Here is a 23,385-nt window from a genome sequence, read left to right on the forward strand (position 1 = left end):
CCTGAGAGATTCCTTTACAGGAAGTGGCCTGTCTGACCATTTCTGGAACTTCTTTGCCATCTCTATCATTTACTAAGGATCTCTGCTCTAACGTGACACTTCCCACGTCGTCCATAGGCTCTCAGAGCCCGGGAAAAAAGAGAATGTCGTCATTCCAGCCCCAGGCTGAAACACATTATCGCCTTTCTCAAGTGGCCCATCAAGAGACACTAGCTTATGCGCGTGACCCCGACCGCCCCCGCCTTTGGGATTTTTTCCTCTGTTTGCCGAAAAGGAGATTCCCTGTCGGAATATTATCGCTTTTCTACGAGAAAAATGACGTAAAAATTGATTTTAAACAGCGGTTGACATGCTTCGACGTACGGCAATGGAATACTTTGAATTTTATTGTCAGGAATTGCGCCAAGCGCGCGACACTTCTTTACTATTTCGGATAGTGTCTGGAACGCACGAACAAAACGCCGCTATTCGGATATAACGATGGATTATTTTGGACCAAACCAACATTTGTTATTGAAGTAGACGTCCTGGGTGTGCATTCTGACGAAGACAACAAAAGGTAATGACATTTTTATAATAGTAAATATGATTATGGTGAGTGCTAAACTTGCCGGGTGTCTAAATAGCGAGCCCGTGATGCCTGGGCTATGTACTTAGAATATTGCAAAATGTGCTTTCACCAAAAAGCTATTTTAAAATCGGACATATCGAGTGCATAGAGGAGGTCTGTATCTATAATTCTTAAAATAATTGTTATGCTTTTTGTGAACGTTTATCGTGAGTAATTTAGTAAAATGTTAGCGAATTCCCCGTAAGTTTGCGGGGGGTATGCTAGTTCTGAACGTCACATGCTAATGTAAAAAGCTGGTTTTTGATATAAATATGAACTTGATTGAACAAAACATGCATGTATTGTATAACATAATGTCCTAGGGTTGTCATCTGATGAAGATCATCAAAGGTGAGTGCTGCATTTAGCTGTCTTCTGGGTTTTGGTGACATTATATGCTGGCTTGAAAAATGGGTGTCTGATTATTTCTGGCTTGGTACTCTGCTGACATAATCTAATGTTTTGCTTTCGTTGTAAAGCCTTTTTGAAATCGGACAGTGTGGTTAGATTAACGAGAGTCTTATCTTTAAATGGCTGTAAAATAGTCATATGTTTGAGAAATTGAAGTAATAGGATTTTGAAGATTTTGAAAATCGCGCCACAGGCTGGCAGTGGCTGTTACGTAGGTGGGACGAATTCGTCCCGCCGGTCCCATAGAGGTTAAGTGTACTATGACTCTGTATACCATATATAAGTCAAGGAGCATTGTCCCCCAATATGATGAAGACTGCACAGTAAGTTGTGATGACTGAACATAATTAAATGGATAAGTTGTTCTTGACCTGAGATGTGTCTTGGTGTTCAGATAGAACAAGAGATGACCCAGTACAGAGCCCTGGGGGACACCAGTAGTGAGACATTAAAGAGGACCTAGTGCAGAGTCCTGGGGGACACCAGTAGTGAGACATTAAAGAGGACCTAGTACAGAACCCTGGGGGACACCAGTAGTGAGACATTATAGAGGATCTAGTACAGAGGCCTGGGGGACACCAGTAGTGAGACATTAAAGAGGACCTAGTACAGAGTCCTGGGGGACACCAGTAGTGAGACATTAAAGAGGACCTAGTACAGAGCCCTGTGGGGGGCACCAGTAGTGAGACCAGGTGGTGCTGCTGACTTGTTGACTTGTCACCTGGTGTCTCCCCTGTAGGGAGCCGTGTCCGACCAGGAGAGGAAGAAGATGAAGAGGAAGGGTGATCGCTACTCCATGCAGACCAGCCTCATCGTAGCAGCGTTGAAGAGACTACTTCCTGTAGGACTGAATATCTGCGCTCCGGGAGACCAGGAACTGATCGCTCTGGCCAAGATCCGCTTCAGTCAGGTAATCACTTAAGTCTCTAATGAAATGGTAAGGTGTCTCATTGGTATTTATGGACTCCCCAGTAAGTAGAACAGCCTAGATTCCATGGCGCCCCCCTGTTTGCTACAGTCAAACCCTATGAATCAGTATTTCTGTGATGTTTCTGTCAACAGAAAGATACAGAGGACGAGGTGCGGGAGATCATCAGAAACAACCTGCACCTGCAGGGAAAGGTGACCACTACTTTATTACTGTCTCAGTAGTGACATCATCAGCATGCACCCATACTCATCTACACCATGCTACAGCATGGTAGTACTATACAACGTAGTATATACTCATCTACACAGCATTGTAGTACTATACAACGTAGTACATACTAATCTACACAGCATTGTAGTACTATACAATGTAGTACATACTCATCTACACCATGCTACAGCATGGTAGTACTATACAACGTAGTACATACTCATCTACACAGCATTGTAGTACTATACAACGTAGTACATACTAATCTATACAGCATTGTAGTACTATACAATGTAGTACATACTCATCTACACCATGCTACAGCATGGTAGTACTATACAACGTAGTACATACTAATCTACACCATGTTACAGCATGGTAGTACTATACAACGCAGTATTGTAGTACTATACAACGTAGTACATACTAATATACAACATGTTACAGTATTGTAGTACTATACAATGTAGTACATACTAATCTACACCATGCTTCATCATTGTAATACTATACAACGTAGTACATACTCATCTACACCATGCTACAGTATTGTAGTACTATACAACGTTGTATAAGCTGACTCTGTACTTCACCCAATAAGAAGTCAATTTGGATGAAGTTAAGTATTAGACCTAGAAAGACAAAGAGAGGTTTCATTTTGTCTTTCATAAACCTGCATGGCCCATCTCCCTCCATTCCTCCAGCTAACCATCTCTCTCTCTCTCTCTCTCTCTCTCTCTCTCTCTCTCTCTCTCTCTCTCTCTGTCTCCATCTCACCGTTCTCTCTGCATGCCTGCATGTCCTGTCCACTCACCGCCCTTCCTCCTCCATCACCGTCCTCAGTACCGAGTGTTCCACTTCAAAAAGCTGGTGAAGAAGTTAATCATAGTGATAAAGTGGATGAAGAGTCAGCAGGCCTCTAAACCTCCGGCTTTAGAGACGCCCGGCGGGCACAAACGTCTGGCTGGCGCACGGAAGCGTTCTGCCACTGTGGAGAGTAGCTACACACACAGGTCTCCCAGGACCACCCTGGCAGGCATCAAAAAGGCCTCGTCTGTGGATTATGTGATGCATCATGGGCACGGGCAGGGCAAGCCCCCGGGTAGAGCCGCTGATATCCCGGGCACGTCCAGGATTCGAGAGGGTCACCTGGGGGCCTTAGGGCAGAGCATGTACGGGTGTAATACTGCGTTGGTGGGTAACCCATGATCCTCACAACCTTAACCCTTAGCCTGTTTCCCAGATCTGTTCATCTAATCAATTAAAGAGAAATTGCAGAAAGTTAAAGTTGCAGGTCCATTATGATATTCTGAGAGAGCAAGTTGGCATATTTGTACCTTTATTTAACTAGGCAAGTCAGTTAAGAAGAAATTCTTATTTACAATGACGGCCTACCAGGGAACAGTGGGGTTAACGACAGATTTTTACCTTGCCGGCTCAGGGATTCGATCTTGCAACCTTTCGGTTACTAGTCCAACGCTCTAACCACTAGGCTACCCTGCCGCCACAATATATAACAAGGCCTTTATGATATTCTGAGAGATCAAATTGGTGTGTATAACAAGGCCATTAGAAAGTGCCAGACAGGCTCAGTCTTCTTACTTGATCACGAATAATCAGAATAATTCAAAAGTGCTCTTCTCGACCGTTGATGGCCTGATAAATCCTACCCCAGAAAACCTAATGTGAACTTTCCTCCGCATCTAAATGTGATGAGTTGGCGGCATTATTTCAGAGATAAGATAACTACCATTAGGCTGGTTATCAGTCAAGCAAGAACTCATGAGAAGTTTGATATGAGCCCTGGTCTACCACTCAAAGGTCAATATGGATCTATTGTCTCTAGTTTTACATTTACATTTTAGTCCTTTAGCAGACGCTCTTATCCAGAGCGACTTACAGTAGTGAATGCATACATTTTCATACATTTTCATACATTTCATTAAAAAAAAAATATTCTTCCCCCGTACTGGTCCTCCGTGGGAACGGACATGCTCTGGAAAGTGCTATCACAACTTAAGTCCTCTACCTGCCTTCTCGATCCTATCCCCCACCACCGCCTTCTTCAAAACAAATTACATATCTGAAGAAGTGCAAGCTATTGTTAACCACTCTCCGTTCATAGGCACTTCAGCCACTGCACTAAAAACCTGTCCTGGTGAAACGCCCTTCTTAAGAAAAGTCATCTAGATGTATCTTTTTTCAGCTCTTAGCAACTTTCAGCCAATCTCCAACCTTCCATTCTTAAGCAACATTCTGGGAATATTGGTTTTAAAACAGCTAAATTATTTCTTTTTTAAGTGCCAACTGTATTTTTGAATAATTCCAATCTGGTTTTGGTGCCCACTACAGCACAGAAACAGCCTTAGTGGTTAATAAAGTGGTAAATGATCTTTGAGCCAACACAGATGCCAAACAGCTCTCTGTCCTTGTACTCTTAATTGCTGCATTCGACACTGTCGACCGTAGTGTCCTTTTGGACAGACTGGAGAGGGTTTGGTTTGACCTCTCCGGTCCAGTTCTAAATTGGTTTAGGACCTATTTAACCGGTCAAGAGTTTTTTTTTTGTCACCCTTAGTGAACATAATACATATCACGTGGCGTTCCACAAGGTTCTATTTTGGGTCCGATACTGTTCAGTTTATATATGTTACCCCTTGGCAGCGTTATCAGAAAGCACAGCATTGATTTTTCACTGCTACGCAGACGATACACAACTTTATTTTTTTTTGTGTCACCAGAGGATTTTATGTCCACGGATAAATTATTAGACTGTATTAGTGATTTAAATACTTGGATGGCTCACAACTTCCTCCAGCTTCCTCCAGCTCCAGCTCAAAAAAAACCTAGGTGTTATTTTAGAATCTGAACTATATTTCAATTAGGAATGTGACCAAAATAGCTTTTTACCACCTGAGGAACATTGCCAAGGTGTGACTGTTTCTCTCTCGGGCTGATACAGAGAGACTCATCCATGCATTTATTACTAGCAGGCTTGACTACTGCAATGCTCTCCTGTCTGGTCTACCCAAAAAAGCCATTTGTCAACTGCAAAACATACAGAATGCTGCAGCACGGGTACCGACCAAGACCAGACGGAGAGAACACATTACACCGGTTTTAAAGGTCTCCGCACCGGCTGCCTGTCAGTTTTAGAATTCATTTAAAGATTCTTCTATTGGTTTTTAAATCAATCCACAATTGTGCACTTCAATACATGTCAGACTTGCTTTTAAGTTATGCACCCAGTAGGTCCCTCAGGTCCTCTGGTTCTGGCCTTTTAACTATCCCAAAGCCTAGGACCAAGAGGTAGCCTTTAGTTATTATGCCCCCAGCCTCTGGAATAGCCTGCCAGAGAACCTGAGAGGGACCAAGAGGCATGGAGAGGCAGCCTTTAGTTACTATGCCCCCAGCCTCTGGAATAGCCTGTCAGAGAACCTGAGAGGGACCAAGAGGCATGGAGAGGCAGTCTTTAGTTATTATGCCTCCAGCCTCTGGAATAGCCTGCCAGAGAACCTGAGAGGGGCTGAAACTGTGGACATGTTAAAAATAGATCTTAAAACACACCTTTTTAACTTTGCCTTTTGTTAGAGTGCTTTTTATTCGTTCAGTTTTTATTGTTATTCTTCAGCTGTTTATCTTCCGTTTTATTTTCATTGTTTTTCTTTTTTTCTTTTCTTCCTGTGAAGCACATTGTGTTGCATTCCATGTCTGAAATGTGCTGTATAAATAAAGCTTGATTTGATTTGATTCCTGCTGAAAAGCCAGCTGATATTTTTTGGTATGACAATGACTATAGGAGTTGGAAAGAACACCTAAACAGGGACCAGGCTAACGAACCCTAACCCTCACAGTGAAATCACATAGCCTTGCTTAGACCTCAGACATGCTTAAACTTCCTGTTTCTCCTCAACCCCAATAATGTATTCTCTCTGTGTGTGTGTGTGTAGCTGGAGGACCCTGCTATCCGCTGGCAGATGGCTCTGTATAAAGACCTTCCCAACAGGAGTGAGGACACGTCAGACCCAGAGAAGACTGTAGAGAGAGTCCTGGACATCGCTCACGTCCTCTTCTATCTAGACCAGGTGGGTTCTGGGAAACATCAGGGTCATGTTCATTAGGGCATGCAATGGAAAATGTTTAAAAACGTTAAGTTACAGAAAACAAAACAGTCCGTCCCTATTTCAGCCTGTTTTCTTTGGTTTATAGTCACATCTTAAAACGTTTTGTCATGGAAAAATTAAAGTCCCTCAGTCAGGTTTTTTTTCTCAGTTTGGTGCTTACCCAGGTACACATACACATGACCCGGGTCTGAAGTCGTCTCACTATTATGTTAATAAATATCCAAAAGGAAAGTACTTTTGGGGACAACATTGGTATTTTATGACGGTGTGCCCTTTCCTGCAGGACTGAGGGTCATTTCCATCTCAGCAAAAGGAAGTTTTAATATCCTCATAAAGAAAATGTGACCAATTTTTTTTTTTTTTCAATACATGATTTGGTTTTACAGTTAAATGGTTTGACCCCTAGCGTGTTATCCCAGATTTCTCCAATGATATTTGGTTTAACTCTGATGAAGTCCTGTTAGATCTGAGTTTGAGTTGTGTGAATTGGTAACATTATGCCTCTCCCTTTTCCTCTTCCTGTAGGTGGAACATCCACAAAGGAGTAAGAAGGCTGTGTGGCACAAGCTGCTCTCTAAACAGAGGAAGAGGGCTGTGGTGGCCTGTTTCAGAATGGCTCCGTTGTATAACTTACCCAGGTAAACATGGCTCCACTTGCCTTACCTAACTAACCCTAACTTACCCAGGTAAACATGGCTCCACGTGCCTTACCTAACTAACCCTAACTTACCCAGGTAAACATGGCTCCACTTGCCTTACCTAACTATCCCTAACTTACCCAGGTAAACATGGCTTCACTTGCCTTACCTAACTAACCCTAACTTACCCAGGTAAACATGGCTCCACGTGCCTTATATAACTAACCCTAACTTACCCAGGTAAACATGGCTCCACTTGCCTTACCTAACTAACCCTAACCCTAACTTACCCAGGGAAACATGGCTCCACATGCCTTACCTAACTAACCCTAACTTACCCAGATAAACATGGCTCCACTTGCCTTACCTAACTAACCCTAACTTACCCAGGTAAACACGGCTCCACTTGCCTTACCTAACTAACCCTAACCCTAACTTACACAGGGAAACATGGCTCCACTTGCCTTACCTAACTAACCCTAACTTACCCAGATAAACATGGCTCCACTTGCCTTACCTAACTAACCCTAACTTACCCAGGTAAACATGGCTCCACGTGCCTTACCTAACTAACCCTATCTTTCACCCTGTTCCACTCCCCCTCCCACTAACATTTACATGTAAAATACCATATTCCTTTTATCTCCTGGTGAATTAAAGGGCCTCAGCAGTATATCTTCAGAAAACCCTGTTCTGTGCAGTTTTATAAAGGATCACTGTCTAACTGCTAGTCCCTGTCCAGGATAGACTTCCTGTTCTGTGCAGTTTTATAAAGGATCACTGTCTAACTGCTAGTCCCTGTCCAAGATAGACTTCCTATTCTGTGCAGTTTTATAAAGGATCACTGTCTAACTGCTAGTCCCTGTCCAGGATAGACTTCTCTCTCTCCCATTCATCCATTCACCTCTGATGACTTCTCTATGTCCCCCATCAGGCACCGGGCGGTCAACCTGTTTCTACAGGGATATGAGAAGTCCTGGATTGAGACTGAGGAGCATTACTTTGAGGATAAGCTCATAGAGGACCTGGCTGTAAGTGTTTCCCCATTGATAAGCTCATAGAGGACCTGGCTGTAAGGTTTCTTCATTGATAAGCTCATAGAGGACCTGTATGTGTTCCTCCATTAATGTGTGAATTCAGGAACGCTGTGTGGGAAATCACACAGCAGGGAATTCCTGTGTCTAGTGACAATGTGTGTCTAATGACATGTTATTGTGTTGATGCTATTTTTCCTGCCTGCACACAAACCCATGTCCTCATGTTGTTGCGGAGCATCGATTTTATATTCTGAGCACGGCCACACAGACATTGAACTCTCGGTTTGAAATGAAGTCACGATTGGATTAACCAGGCTCCAATACCCAGCATTCATTGTGGGGGCGAAGTGATTTATTTTTCTGAAAGCACAAAGAAACAGACTATTGTTTACAAAACAAAAGCAGTCAACGATGCATTCCTTTCAGACAACGTTTCTGAGAATTTCCTCTCAATGCAACGGAGGGAAGGAAGACCTCTTGATGTTATGCTCAGCTCCTTTTGTGGTGGAGACTAGAGAGAGGTATCTGGAATAAACTATATGGAGGAGACTAGAGAGAGGTACCTGGAATAAACTAGAGAGAGTTACCTGGAATAAACTATGTGGTGGAGACTAGAGAGAGTTACCTGGAATAAACTATATGGAGGAGACTAGAGAGAGGTACCTGGAATAAACTAGAGAGAGTTACCTGGAATAAACTATGTGGAGGAGACTAGAGAGAGGTACCTGGAATAAACTATGTGGTGGAGACTAGAGAGAGGTACCTGGAATAAACTATGTGGAGGAGACTAGAGAGAGTTACCTGGAATAAACTAGAGAGAGTTACCTGGAATAAACTATGTGGTCGAGACTAGAGAGAGTTACCTGGAATAAACTATGTGGAGGAGACTAGAGAGAGTTACCTGGAATAAACTATGTGGAGGAGAGTAGAGAAAGTTACCTGGAATAAACTATGTGGTCGAGACTAGAGAGAGGTACCTGGAATAAACTATGTGGTGGAGACTAGAGAGAGTTACCTGGAATAAACTATGTGGACGAGACTAGAGAGAGTTACCTGGAATAAACTATGTGGTCGAGACTAGAGAGAGGTACCTGGAATAAACTATGTGGAGGAGACTAGAGAGAGTTACCTGGAATAAACTATGTGGAGGAGACTAGAGAGAGTTACCTGGAATAATCTATGTGGTCGAGACTAGAGAGAGGTACCTGGAATAAACTATGTGGAGGAGACTGGAGAGAGTTACCTGGAATGGAATATGTGGTGGAGACTAGAGAGAAGTACCGGGAATTAATTCTCTAGGGGAGTAGTGTTTATATATTCATCACTGGTGCTGGTCTCTAGGGGAGTAGTGTTTATATATTCAACACTGGTGCTGGTCTCTAGGGGAGTAGTGCTTATATATTCATCACTGGTGCTGGTCTCTATGGGAGTAGTGTTTATATATTCATCACTGGTGCTGGTCTCTAGGGGAGTAGTGTTTATATATTCATCACTGGTGCTGGTCTCTAGGGGAGTAGTGCTTATATATTCATCACTGGTGCTGGTCTCTATGGGAGTAGTGTTTATATATTCATCACTGGTGCTGGTCTCTAGGGGAGTAGTGTTTATATATTCATCACTGGTGCTGGTCTCTAGGGGAGTAGTGTTCATATATTCATCACTGGTGCTGGTCTCTAGGGGAGTAGTGTTTATATATTCATCACTGGTGCTGGTCTCTATATAGTAGTGTTTATATATTCATCACTGGTGCTGGTCTCTATATAGTAGTGTTTATATATTCATCACTGGTGCACGTCTCTATGGGAGTAGTGTTTATATATTCATCACTGGTGCTGGTCTCTATAGTAGTGTTTATATATTCATCACTGGTGCTGGTCTCTATAGTAGTGTTTATATATTCATCACTGGTGCTGGTCTCTATATAGTAGTGTTTATATATTCATCACTGGTGCTGGTCTCTATATAGTAGTGTTTATATATTCATCACTGGTGCTTGTCTCTATATAGTAGTTTTTATATATTCATCACGGGTACTGGTCTCTAGGGGAGTAGTGTTTATATATTCATCACTGGTGCTGGTCTCTAGGGGAGTAGTGCTTATATATTCATCACTGGTGCTGGTCTCTATATAGTAGTGTTTATATATTCATCAATGGTGCTGGTCTCTAAGGGAGTAGTGTTTATATATTCATCACTGGTGCTGGTCTCTAGGGGAGTAGTGTTTATATATTCATCACTGGTGCTGGTCTCTAGGGGAGTAGTGTTTATATATTCATCACTGGTACTGGTCTCTAGGGGAGTAGTGTTTATATATTCATCACTGGTGCTGGTCTCTAGGGGAGTAGTGTTTATATATTCATCACTGGTGCTGGTCTCTAAGGGAGCAGGGTTTATATATTCATCACTGGTGCTGGTCTCTATATAGTAGTGTTTATATATTCATCAATGGTGCTGGTCTCTAAGGGAGTAGTGTTTATATATTCATCACTGGTGCTGGTCTCTAGGGGAGTAGTGTTTATATATTCATCACTGGTGCTGGTCTCTAGGGGAGTAGTGTTTATATATTCAACACTGGTGCTGGTCTCTAGGGGAGTAATGCTTATATATTCATCACTGGTGCTGGTCTCTATGGGAGTAGTGTTTATATATTCATCACTGGTGCTGGTCTCTAGGGGAGTAGTGTTTATATATTCATCACTGGTGCTGCTGGTCTCTAGGGGAGTAGTGTTTATATATTCATCACTGGTGCTGGTCTCTAGGGGAGTAGTGCTTATATATTCATCACTGGTGCTGGTCTCTAGGGGAGTAGTGTTTATATATTCATCACTGGTGCTGGTCTCTATATAGTAGTGTTTATATATTCATCAATGGTGCTGATCTCTAAGGGAGTAGTGTTTATATATTCATCACTGGTGCTGGTCTCTAGGGGAGTAGTGTTTATATATTCATCACTGGTGCTGGTCTCTAGGGGAGTAGTGTTTATATATTCATCACTGGTGCTGGTCTCTAGGGGAGTAGTGTTTATATATTCATCACTGGTGCTGGTCTCTAGGGGAGTAGTGTTTATATATTCATCACTGGTGCTGGTCTCTAGGGGAGTAGTGTTTATATATTCATCACTGTTGCTGGTCTCTAGGGGAGTAGTGTTTATATATTCATCACTGGTGCTGGGCTCTAGGGGAGTAGTGTTTATATATTCATCACTGCTGGTCTCTAGGGGAGTCGTGTTTATATATTCATCACTGGTGCTGGTCTCTATATAGTAGTGTTTATATATTCATCACTGGTGCTGGTCTCTATATAGTAGTGTTTATATATTCATCACTGGTGCACATCTCTATGGGAGTAGTGTTTATATATTCATCACTGGTGCTGGTCTCTATAGTAGTGTTTATATATTCATCACTGGTGCTGGTCTCTATATAGTAGTGTTTATATATTCATCACTGGTGCTGGTCTCTATATAGTAGTGTTTATATATTCATCACTGGTGCTGGTCTCTATATAGTAGTGTTTATATATACATCACTGGTGCTGGTCTCTAGGGGAGTAGTGTTTATATATTCATCACTGGTGCTGGTCTCTAGGGGAGTAGTGTTTATATATTCAACACTGGTGCTGGTCTCTAGGGGAGTAGTGCTTATATATTCATCACTGGTGCTGGTCTCTATGGGAGTAGTGTTTATATATTCATCACTGGTGCTGGTCTCTAGGGGAGTAGTGTTTATATATTCAACACTGGTGCTGGTCTCTAGGGGAGTAGTGCTTATATATTCATCACTGGTGCTGGTCTCTATGGGAGTAGTGTTTATATATTCATCACTGGTGCTGGTCTCTAGGGGAGTAGTGTTTATATATTCATCACTGGTGCTGGTCTCTAGGGGAGTAGTGCTTATATATTCATCACTGGTGCTGGTCTCTATGGGAGTAGTGTTTATATATTCATCACTGGTGCTGGTCTCTAGGGGAGTAGTGTTTATATATTCATCACTGGTGCTGGTCTCTAGGGGAGTAGTGTTCATATATTCATCACTGGTGCTGGTCTCTAGGGGAGTAGTGTTTATATATTCATCACTGGTGCTGGTCTCTATATAGTAGTGTTTATATATTCATCACTGGTGCTGGTCTCTATATAGTAGTGTTTATATATTCATCACTGGTGCACGTCTCTATGGGAGTAGTGTTTATATATTCATCACTGGTGCTGGTCTCTATAGTAGTGTTTATATATTCATCACTGGTGCTGGTCTCTATAGTAGTGTTTATATATTCATCACTGGTGCTGGTCTCTATATAGTAGTGTTTATATATTCATCACTGGTGCTGGTCTCTATATAGTAGTGTTTATATATTCATCACTGGTGCTTGTCTCTATATAGTAGTTTTTATATATTCATCACGGGTACTGGTCTCTAGGGGAGTAGTGTTTATATATTCATCACTGGTGCTGGTCTCTAGGGGAGTAGTGCTTATATATTCATCACTGGTGCTGGTCTCTATATAGTAGTGTTTATATATTCATCAATGGTGCTGGTCTCTAAGGGAGTAGTGTTTATATATTCATCACTGGTGCTGGTCTCTAGGGGAGTAGTGTTTATATATTCATCACTGGTGCTGGTCTCTAGGGGAGTAGTGTTTATATATTCATCACTGGTACTGGTCTCTAGGGGAGTAGTGTTTATATATTCATCACTGGTGCTGGTCTCTAGGGGAGTAGTGTTTATATATTCATCACTGGTGCTGGTCTCTAAGGGAGCAGGGTTTATATATTCATCACTGGTGCTGGTCTCTATATAGTAGTGTTTATATATTCATCAATGGTGCTGGTCTCTAAGGGAGTAGTGTTTATATATTCATCACTGGTGCTGGTCTCTAGGGGAGTAGTGTTTATATATTCATCACTGGTGCTGGTCTCTAGGGGAGTAGTGTTTATATATTCAACACTGGTGCTGGTCTCTAGGGGAGTAATGCTTATATATTCATCACTGGTGCTGGTCTCTATGGGAGTAGTGTTTATATATTCATCACTGGTGCTGGTCTCTAGGGGAGTAGTGTTTATATATTCATCACTGGTGCTGCTGGTCTCTAGGGGAGTAGTGTTTATATATTCATCACTGGTGCTGGTCTCTAGGGGAGTAGTGCTTATATATTCATCACTGGTGCTGGTCTCTAGGGGAGTAGTGTTTATATATTCATCACTGGTGCTGGTCTCTATATAGTAGTGTTTATATATTCATCAATGGTGCTGATCTCTAAGGGAGTAGTGTTTATATATTCATCACTGGTGCTGGTCTCTAGGGGAGTAGTGTTTATATATTCATCACTGGTGCTGGTCTCTAGGGGAGTAGTGTTTATATATTCATCACTGGTGCTGGTCTCTAGGGGAGTAGTGTTTATATATTCATCACTGGTGCTGGTCTCTAGGGGAGTAGTGTTTATATATTCATCACTGGTGCTGGTCTCTAGGGGAGTAGTGTTTATATATTCATCACTGTTGCTGGTCTCTAGGGGAGTAGTGTTTATATATTCATCACTGGTGCTGGGCTCTAGGGGAGTAGTGTTTATATATTCATCACTGCTGGTCTCTAGGGGAGTCGTGTTTATATATTCATCACTGGTGCTGGTCTCTATATAGTAGTGTTTATATATTCATCACTGGTGCTGGTCTCTATATAGTAGTGTTTATATATTCATCACTGGTGCACATCTCTATGGGAGTAGTGTTTATATATTCATCACTGGTGCTGGTCTCTATAGTAGTGTTTATATATTCATCACTGGTGCTGGTCTCTATATAGTAGTGTTTATATATTCATCACTGGTGCTGGTCTCTATATAGTAGTGTTTATATATTCATCACTGGTGCTGGTCTCTATATAGTAGTGTTTATATATACATCACTGGTGCTGGTCTCTAGGGGAGTAGTGTTTATATATTCATCACTGGTGCTGGTCTCTAGGGGAGTAGTGTTTATATATTCAACACTGGTGCTGGTCTCTAGGGGAGTAGTGCTTATATATTCATCACTGGTGCTGGTCTCTATGGGAGTAGTGTTTATATATTCATCACTGGTGCTGGTCTCTAGGGGAGTAGTGTTTATATATTCATCACTGGTGCTGGTCTCTAGGGGAGTAGTGCTGATATATTCATCACTGGTGCTGGTCTCTATGGGAGTAGTGTTTATATATTCATCACTGGTGCTGGTCTCTAGGGGAGTAGTGTTTATATATTCATCACTGGTGCTGGTCTCTAGGGGAGTAGTGTTCATATATTCATCACTGGTGCTGGTCTCTAGGGGAGTAGTGTTTATATATTCATCACTGGTGCTGGTCTCTATATAGTAGTGTTTATATATTCATCACTGGTGCTGGTCTCTATATAGTAGTGTTTATATATTCATCACTGGTGCACGTCTCTATGGGAGTAGTGTTTATATATTCATCACTGGTGCTGGTCTCTATAGTAGTGTTTATATATTCATCACTGGTGCTGGTCTCTATAGTAGTGTTTATATATTCATCACTGGTGCTGGTCTCTATATAGTAGTGTTTATATATTCATCACTGGTGCTGGTCTCTATATAGTAGTGTTTATATATTCATCACTGGTGCTTGTCTCTATATAGTAGTTTTTATATATTCATCACGGGTACTGGTCTCTAGGGGAGTAGTGTTTATATATTCATCACTGGTGCTGGTCTCTAGGGGAGTAGTGCTTATATATTCATCACTGGTGCTGGTCTCTATATAGTAGTGTTTATATATTCATCAATGGTGCTGGTCTCTAAGGGAGTAGTGTTTATATATTCATCACTGGTGCTGGTCTCTAGGGGAGTAGTGTTTATATATTCATCACTGGTGCTGGTCTCTAGGGGAGTAGTGTTTATATATTCATCACTGGTACTGGTCTCTAGGGGAGTAGTGTTTATATATTCATCACTGGTGCTGGTCTCTAGGGGAGTAGTGTTTATATATTCATCACTGGTGCTGGTCTCTAAGGGAGCAGGGTTTATATATTCATCACTGGTGCTGGTCTCTATATAGTAGTGTTTATATATTCATCAATGGTGCTGGTCTCTAAGGGAGTAGTGTTTATATATTCATCACTGGTGCTGGTCTCTAGGGGAGTAGTGTTTATATATTCATCACTGGTGCTGGTCTCTAGGGGAGTAGTGTTTATATATTCAACACTGGTGCTGGTCTCTAGGGGAGTAATGCTTATATATTCATCACTGGTGCTGGTCTCTATGGGAGTAGTGTTTATATATTCATCACTGGTGCTGGTCTCTAGGGGAGTAGTGTTTATATATTCATCACTGGTGCTGCTGGTCTCTAGGGGAGTAGTGTTTATATATTCATCACTGGTGCTGGTCTCTAGGGGAGTAGTGCTTATATATTCATCACTGGTGCTGGTCTCTAGGGGAGTAGTGTTTATATATTCATCACTGGTGCTGGTCTCTATATAGTAGTGTTTATATATTCATCAATGGTGCTGATCTCTAAGGGAGTAGTGTTTATATATTCATCACTGGTGCTGGTCTCTAGGGGAGTAGTGTTTATATATTCATCACTGGTGCTGGTCTCTAGGGGAGTAGTGTTTATATATTCATCACTGGTGCTGGTCTCTAGGGGAGTAGTGTTTATATATTCATCACTGGTGCTGGTCTCTAGGGGAGTAGTGTTTATATATTCATCACTGGTGCTGGTCTCTAGGGGAGTAGTGTTTATATATTCATCACTGGTGCTGGTCTCTAGGGGAGTAGTGTTTATATATTCATCACTGGTGCTGGGCTCTAGGGGAGTAGTGTTTATATATTCATCACTGCTGGTCTCTAGGGGAGTCGTGTTTATATATTCATCACTGGTGCTGGTCTCTATATAGTAGTGTTTATATATTCATCACTGGTGCTGGTCTCTATATAGTAGTCTTTATATATTCATCACTGGTGCACATCTCTATGGGAGTAGTGTTTATATATTCATCACTGGTGCTGGTCTCTATAGTAGTGTTTATATATTCATCACTGGTGCTGGTCTCTATATAGTAGTGTTTATATATTCATCACTGGTGCTGGTCTCTATATAGTAGTGTTTATATATTCATCACTGGTGCTGGTCTCTATATAGTAGTGTTTATATATACATCACTGGTGCTGGTCTCTAGGGGAGTAGTGTTTATATATTCATCGCTGGTGCTGGTCTCTATATAGAAGTGTTTATATATTCATCACTGGTGCTGGTCTCTATATAGTAGTGTTTATATATTAATCACTGGTGCTGGTCTCTATATAGTAGTGTTTACATATTCATCACTGGTGCTGGTCTCTATATAGTAGTGTTTATATATTCATCACTGGTGCTGGTCTCTATATAGTAGTGTTTATATATTCATCACTGGTGCTGGTCTCTAGGGGAATAGTGCTTATATATTCATCACTGGTGCTGGTCTCTAGGGGAGTAGTGTTTATATATTCATCACTGGTGCTGGTCTCTATATAGTAGTGTTTGTATATGCATCACTGGTGCTGGTCTCTATATAGTAGTGTTTATATATTCATCACTGGTGCTGGTCTCTAGGGGAGTAGTGTTTATATATTCATCACTGGTGCTGGTCTCTATATAGTAGTGTTTATATATTCATCACTGGTGCTGGTCTCTATATAGTATTGTTTATATATTCATCACTGGTGCTGGTCTCTATATAGTAGTGTTCATAACACACATTTGTTCCCAGTAAGATGATGTGATGCTTTTCAGAGCTCCTTTTTGTGGTTGAGACTCATCACTGGTGCTGGTCTCTAGGGGAGTAGTGTTTATATATTCATCGCTGGTGCTGGTCTCTATATAGAAGTGTTTATATATTCATCACAGAATGTTACCTGTGTCGAATTAGTGTAGACTAGAAGACCCTGTAAGGAAGAGATTTGACGTTTGTGGATTGTGAGGAACCTATTTTTTTTATTTTTTTTATTCTGTCTTCACAGAGACCGGGAGGAGAGGAGCCTCCTGAAGAAGATGAGGGAGCCAAGAGGATCGACCCTCTTCATCAGCTCATACAGTTATTCAGTAGGACGGCCCTGACTGAGAAGTGGTGGGTATCTCTGCTCTGTTGCTGGTCCTAGTAAACTATAGTCATACCAGGACTGTAACTAATAGTGATGCTAGTAATGTTTCCTTTATAGTGGTGGGTATCTCTGCTCTGTAGCTGGTCCTAGTAAACTATAGTCATACTAAGACTGTAACTAATAGGGATGCTAGTAATGTTTTCTTTATAGTGGTGGGTATCTCTGCTCTGTAGCTGGTCCTAGTAAACTATAGTCATACCAAGACTGTAACTAATAGGGATGCTAGTAATGTTTTCTTTATAGTGGTGGGTTTCTCTGCTCTGTAGCTGGTCCTAGTAAACTATAGTCATACCAAGACTGTAACTAATAGTGATGCTAGTAATGTTTCCTTTATAGTGGTGGGTATCTCTGCTGTGTAGCTGGTCCTAGTAAACTATAGTCATACCAAGACTGTAACTAATAGTGATGCTAGTAATGTTTTCTTTATAGTGGTGGGTATCTCTGCTCTGTAGCTGGTCCAAGTAAACTATAGTCATACCAGGACTGTAACACTTTTTATTTGCTACATATTATTCTCTACCCGGTGGTGTAAAACCGTAGTAATACCATGGCTGTTACTGATAATGGTAGTAGTAACACTTCCGTTACAGGGGATCTGATGTCGACGTGATGTTCTCAGAACCTTCCTAATTCTACTACTACTAGGTTTATGGTACAGTAATAATGACGTTATCTAATCTATGTTGCAGTAAACTGGAAGAGGATATTCTCTACATGGCCTATGCTGACATTATGGCTAAGGTACTAGTTCAAATCTAATTACATTTATTTATAAAGCCCTTCTTCTTACATCAGCTGATATCTCAAAGTGCTGTATAGAAACCCAGCCTAAAACCCCCAAACAGCAAGTAATGCAGGTGTAGAAGCACGGTGGCTAGGAAAAACCTCCCTAGAAAGGCCAGAACCTAGGAAGAAACCTAGAGAGGAACCAGGCTATGATGGGTGGCCAGTCCTCATAGCCAGTTGTATTCAGAGTGGTCTTAACGTCACAATCCATGATGTTTTTCTACTGATTCATAAATTACTTTGATTGGCCCCGATCACTTCATTGGTTGATTGATTTATTATTTGATTGGCCAATCACTTGGTTGATTTGATTGGGTATGAATTCTTTCTCTTTCTGTATCATCATTTCTCCACCAGAGCTGTCATGATGAAGAGGATGAGGATGGAGAGGAGGTGAAGAGTTTTGAAGTAGGTATCTTCTCTTGAACCCCATCCAACCCATTTAACTTTTGCCCATCCCTCCCCAGAAGCATTTTAAAAAGAGGGTGACATCTTTTAAAATGTGGGTTATTTCGTTTCCCATGGCTTGCAGGCAGATTTTAAATGACCCAGGAAGAGATGGCACGTAGAGGCTTCTCTGTTGAGATAATGACCCCTGAAGAGATGGCAACTAGAGTCTTCTCTCTGAGTTGAGATAATGATCCCTGAAGAGATGGCACGTAGAGTCTTCTCTTGGAGTTGAGATAATGACCCCTGAAGAGATGGCGTGGAGTCTTCTCTGTTGAGATAATGATCCCTGAAGAGATGGCACGTAGAGTCTTCTCTGTTGAGATAATGATCCCTGAAGAGATGGCACGTAGAGTCTTCTCTGTTGAGATAATGACCCCTGAAGAGATGGCAACTAGAGTCTTCTCTCTGAGTTGAGATAATGATCCCTGAAGAGATGGCAAATAGAGTCTTCTCTGTTGACATAATGACCCCTGAAGAGATGACACGTAGTCTTCTCTGTTGAGATAATGACCCCTGAAGAGATGGCACATAGAGTCTTCTCTCAGAGTTGAGATAATGACCCCTGAAGAGATGGCACGTAGTGTCTTCTCTCAGAGTTGACACAATCTTGTGCAAGTCAAACTTTCTCACACATCGTTCATTGACATTAATGGGAGACTTGTGGACCTCAGGTTATCGTACCAGTCAGACGATAATGATATGTCTCATCTTTCTCATACCTGGTGTAATTTACCATAGATTGACAGCATTTTTTATTTTATTTATTTAACCTTTATTTAACTAGTCAAGTCAGTTAATAAGAACAACATATTTATTTACAATGACGGCCTAACCCCGGTCAAACCCAGACGACGCCGGGCCAATTGTGCGCCGACCCTTTGGAACTCCCGATCACGGCCGGGTTGTGATACAGCCCGGAATCGAACCAGGACGTCTGTAATGACGCCTGTAGCACTGAGATGCAGTGCCGTAGACCTGCTGCGCCGCTCTGGAGCCCCTGTTGTAATGGAACATTGTGTAAATCTATATTTTTCTCCTCGTGTCGGTTTTGTTTTTTTATTTTTTGTGATCATGCAGAGAGACACCCATAAACACTGATGATGCTAATCAGCATGGCTTTCAGTAGACTGCTCACGGCTGTTTCTTTGGCACCACTCAGACATCTTGTCCTTATTACACCAATCTTTTCACCATCATTTTCTAGTAAGTTTTTCTATTTTCTGAGTATAGCGGAGGAGGAGGTGGGGATGGATCCGTGCACTGTGAAATGATGCCATTCTGTTTCCCCAGCGTGATATAAGCAAAGGTTTAAGGAACAAAATTGCCAAGAAGGAGGAAGAATCTCTGGTGACAAAGTTCTTAAAACAACTGTTTCCGTTGATTTTGCATTTTGTTTCCTTTCCGAGTATTTCTGTTTTCATGTTCCTTTTTGAAGGTTCTTCATTCATATCGTTCATCCCGCCCCTCTCGCTCCCTGTTTTTTTTTTTCAACACTGTAAAAAAAAAAAAAAAAAAAGACAACATTACGAGAGCGGCCATCTTGCTTTCCGAGCTCTTCCATCCCCCTTGTATTCTTCTGCTGTAGCTCAGATGGAAAGTGGGGGAAGCAGCCAAGCCTGGGCCCCTGTAGCTCTCCCTGCCATGCTGTTCCCTCAGTCAGGCAGAGTGGTTTCTGCTGTTTGGTTGTCACTGTTTCAGTGGGTGTGCTGGAGACATGACACTGTCCCCCCTTGTCTATCTGTCTCATGTCCCTCAGCACTGAGCTTACAGTCACCTCACTGTACCTACACACTGTACTAAGACACAGACAGATTGCCTGCTCCCATCCAGCTCCAAGCTCCAAGCCCTCTGTAGTCTTAACTAGCCAATGTGGAGCCCTGTGGTTATGAGTTGCAATATTGTAATATATTAGTCCTCAACAGGCATTATTAACACTGGTGAAATCATCCTGAATTTAATTTGAGAGACATTCATAGAAAACACCTACGGAAGGTTATCTTGAACCGGGTACAGGAGCCCAGTAAGTCTTCACCTCCAGGGTGCTGTGAGTGTCTTATAGCCCGATGGGCGCACGGCGGTCTGATAGGACAGGGAGGTGCAGTCTCTCAGGTCTCTCTCTCTCCTCTTCCTCTTCCTCCTCTTCCTCCTCCTCTTCCTCCATTCTGCAGGAAAAAGAGATGGAGAAACAGAAGCTGTTATATCAGCAGGCCAGGTTACACGACCGAGGTGCTGCGGAGATGGTGCTGCAGACTATCAGCGCCAGCAAAGGTAAGCTCTCTGAGTAGAATGGATATAAACAGGATGTACACTGAGTGGACAAAGCATTAGGAACACCTTTCCTAATATTGAGTCGCTGCACTGCCCCCCCCTGCCTTTCGGCCCTCAGAACAGCCTCGATTTGTCGGGGCGTGGACTCTACAAGGGGTCGAAAGCGTTCACACAGGGGATGCTGGACCATGTTGACTCTAATGCTTCCCACAGTTGTGTCAAGTTGGTTGGATGTCCTTTTGGGTGGTGGATCATTCTGGATTCACACAGGGAAACTGTTGAGCGTGAAAAACCCAGCAGCGTTGCAGTTCTTGACACAAACTGGTGCGCCTGGCACCTACTACCATACCCCGTTCAAAGGCACTTAAATATTTTGTCTTGCCCATTCACCCTCTGAATGGCACACATACACAATCCATGTCTCAATTGTCTCCAGTCTTAAAAATCATTCTTTAACCCGTCATCTACAATGATTGAAGTGGATTTAACAAGTGACATCAATAAGGGATCATAGATTTCACCTGGACTCACCTGATCAGTCTGTCATGGAAAGAGCAGCCATGTGTGAGGAATACATTGGACATCTTAGTGACCATACCTCTCACAATAAAGCAGAGATCTGTCCACAGTAGGTAGGTAGCTACATTGTGACGTACTATACCCAGTATGACGGTGTTGTATTCCCCACCAGGTGAGATGGGTCCCATGGTGGCCTCTACTCTGAAGCTGGGGATCGCTGTCCTCAATGGAGGCAACTCTACTGTTCAGCAGGTAGGTCTATCTACCATTAAACTGTATCAATCTACCATCAGTCACTTACTGACCTGGTATCTACACTGCACCAATCTACCATCAGTCACTTATTGACCTGGTATCTAACATTAAACTGTATCAATCTACCATCAGTCACTTATTGACCTGGTATCTACCATTAAACTGTATCAATCTACCATCAGTCACTTACTGACCTGGTATCTAACATTAAACTGCACCAATCTACCATCAGTCACTTATTGACTTGGTATCTACCATTAAACTGTATCAATCTACTATCAGTCACTTACTGACCTGGTATCTACCATTAAACTGTATCAATCTACCATCAATCACTTTATTTATATTTACTTTTAGAATTGGTAGTTTGTGTTTCTAGTCTGCTGTGTTTCTGTAGTGTTTACTCTCTCATGTTTCTGTGTTTCTGTAGTGTTTACTCTTTCATGTCTCTGTGTTTCTGTAGTGTTTAACTCTCTCATGTCTCTGTGTTTCTGTAGTGTTTACTCTCTCATGTCTCTGTGTTTCTGTAGTGTTTACTCTCTCATGTCTCTGTGTTTCTGTAGTGTTTACTCTCTCATGTCTCCGTGTTTCTGTAGTGTTTACTCTCTCATGTCTCTGTGTTTCTCTCTGACAGAAAATGCTGGACTACCTGAAAGACAAGAAGGATGTGGGCTTCTTCCAGAGTCTGGCTGGTCTGATGCAGTCATGCAGGTACTGGGTGTACACTCCCTCAACCTCTCGTCGCTCGCTTGCTCCATTCTGGTGGAGTGTATGGTGCGTAAATGTGTCATTAACCCTCTCTGTCTCTCTGTTCCAGTGTTCTAGACCTGAATGCGTTTGAGCGGCAGAATAAAGCAGAGGGACTGGGAATGGTAACAGAGGAGGGATCAGGTACATACTAACTACTGACAGGTAGAAACATTATGGACCTGTTATTAAAGGTAATATCTTACTGTCTCTGCACAACACATGCTGAATATGGGAGAGTTCACCACCATAATGTCTTCACAATATATTCAGTATTAAAGAGGGAAAGAATGGTATCATATCAGAACACACATGGACATAATAGAAGATTAAACATATACGTATTATATATGTAAGATATTTAAGTTACATATTTTTAGACGTGTTTAATATATACCGTGTTGTAGTTGTGCTTTGTAAGAATGCCTTGTCGAAATTCATCCTGGTTTTTTTTTTTCCTTTTGTCCTTTTTTGTTTTGTCATCACATTGACTGAACAGGAAGTTATGTTGGATTTGCCACATGACCACTGAAAATACAACGTCTCCTGTATCTCTGTCTACGTGCATTAATCACTTTTCATTTCCTGGTGTACACGTCACATGTCTTTGTTACTCTTCAGTTATTTACTAACCCTCCATGTGTTGTCTGTGGGTGCCACATTCTACCTGTGTTGTGGTCAATGTTGTATTCAAAGGCTGAACGGGTGGACGACACTTCTAAGAGTTAATCAGAGTTGGTGGTAATTTATAGAGCGCTTTTCCAATATGCTAGTCAGGCAGTGTAGGAACAAATTCCCTGTGTTTTCTCTTTGACAAAACATTTTTTTTTAAAGGATACATTGACAACAAAGCTAATCTCATACGCAAGTCAATAAGCACAAGCAGAGAGCAAATCAGTGGAGCCACAGGGTTTAACTGAAGAAACAAAAAACAATTGCTAATCATTGCAAAACTTAGTATAAATTAGTTTTTTTTTTGTGACAAAAATAAAACCTTCAAAATCATCATTGTTAATGTTTGTAGGAAGAGTGGCATGTGGACGTTTTTTTTTTGTCATACACTCTGCTGTGCTTACTGTTTTTATGGCACTTCCTTCCTGGTTTATATTTCTATATTACTTCTCATATGCAGTAGATGAAATGTAAGCATTTTGCTCTTTTTTTTGGTTTAGTTTTCTCTCCCTCATTTCAATACAAAATGTTTCATAATGGATCACACGCGTTGCCACTACTTGATTGAAACGGAATCCAGTTTATTATTTTTTTTTTGGGGGG

At 41.7% G+C, this 23,385-nt stretch overlaps 1 protein-coding gene across 1 annotated transcript in view; it reads left to right on the forward strand.

Moving 5' to 3' along the window:
• LOC106592449 (ryanodine receptor 2-like) overlaps window positions 1-23,030 on the forward strand; it is a 444,540-nt gene extending 421,510 nt beyond the window's left edge. The window contains exons 13-25 of the mRNA XM_082964547.1: window positions 1,765-1,931; window positions 2,084-2,143; window positions 6,113-6,247; window positions 6,812-6,924; window positions 7,859-7,955; window positions 16,945-17,051; window positions 17,775-17,826; window positions 18,229-18,279; window positions 20,490-20,589; window positions 21,281-21,360; window positions 21,998-22,074; window positions 22,181-22,254; window positions 22,945-23,030. Of these exons, the coding sequence (XP_082820673.1) occupies window positions 1,765-1,931; window positions 2,084-2,143; window positions 6,113-6,247; window positions 6,812-6,924; window positions 7,859-7,955; window positions 16,945-17,051; window positions 17,775-17,826; window positions 18,229-18,279; window positions 20,490-20,589; window positions 21,281-21,360; window positions 21,998-22,074; window positions 22,181-22,254; window positions 22,945-23,030 (1,199 nt within the window). The remainder of the gene's footprint in view (window positions 1-1,764; window positions 1,932-2,083; window positions 2,144-6,112; window positions 6,248-6,811; window positions 6,925-7,858; window positions 7,956-16,944; window positions 17,052-17,774; window positions 17,827-18,228; window positions 18,280-20,489; window positions 20,590-21,280; window positions 21,361-21,997; window positions 22,075-22,180; window positions 22,255-22,944) is intronic.
• The last annotated feature ends 355 nt before the right edge of the window (window positions 23,031-23,385 follow it).

This window comes from Salmo salar, chromosome 18, assembly GCF_965601325.2.
Source record: "Salmo salar chromosome 18, fSalSal1, whole genome shotgun sequence".
Lineage (NCBI taxonomy): Eukaryota > Metazoa > Chordata > Actinopteri > Salmoniformes > Salmonidae > Salmo > Salmo salar.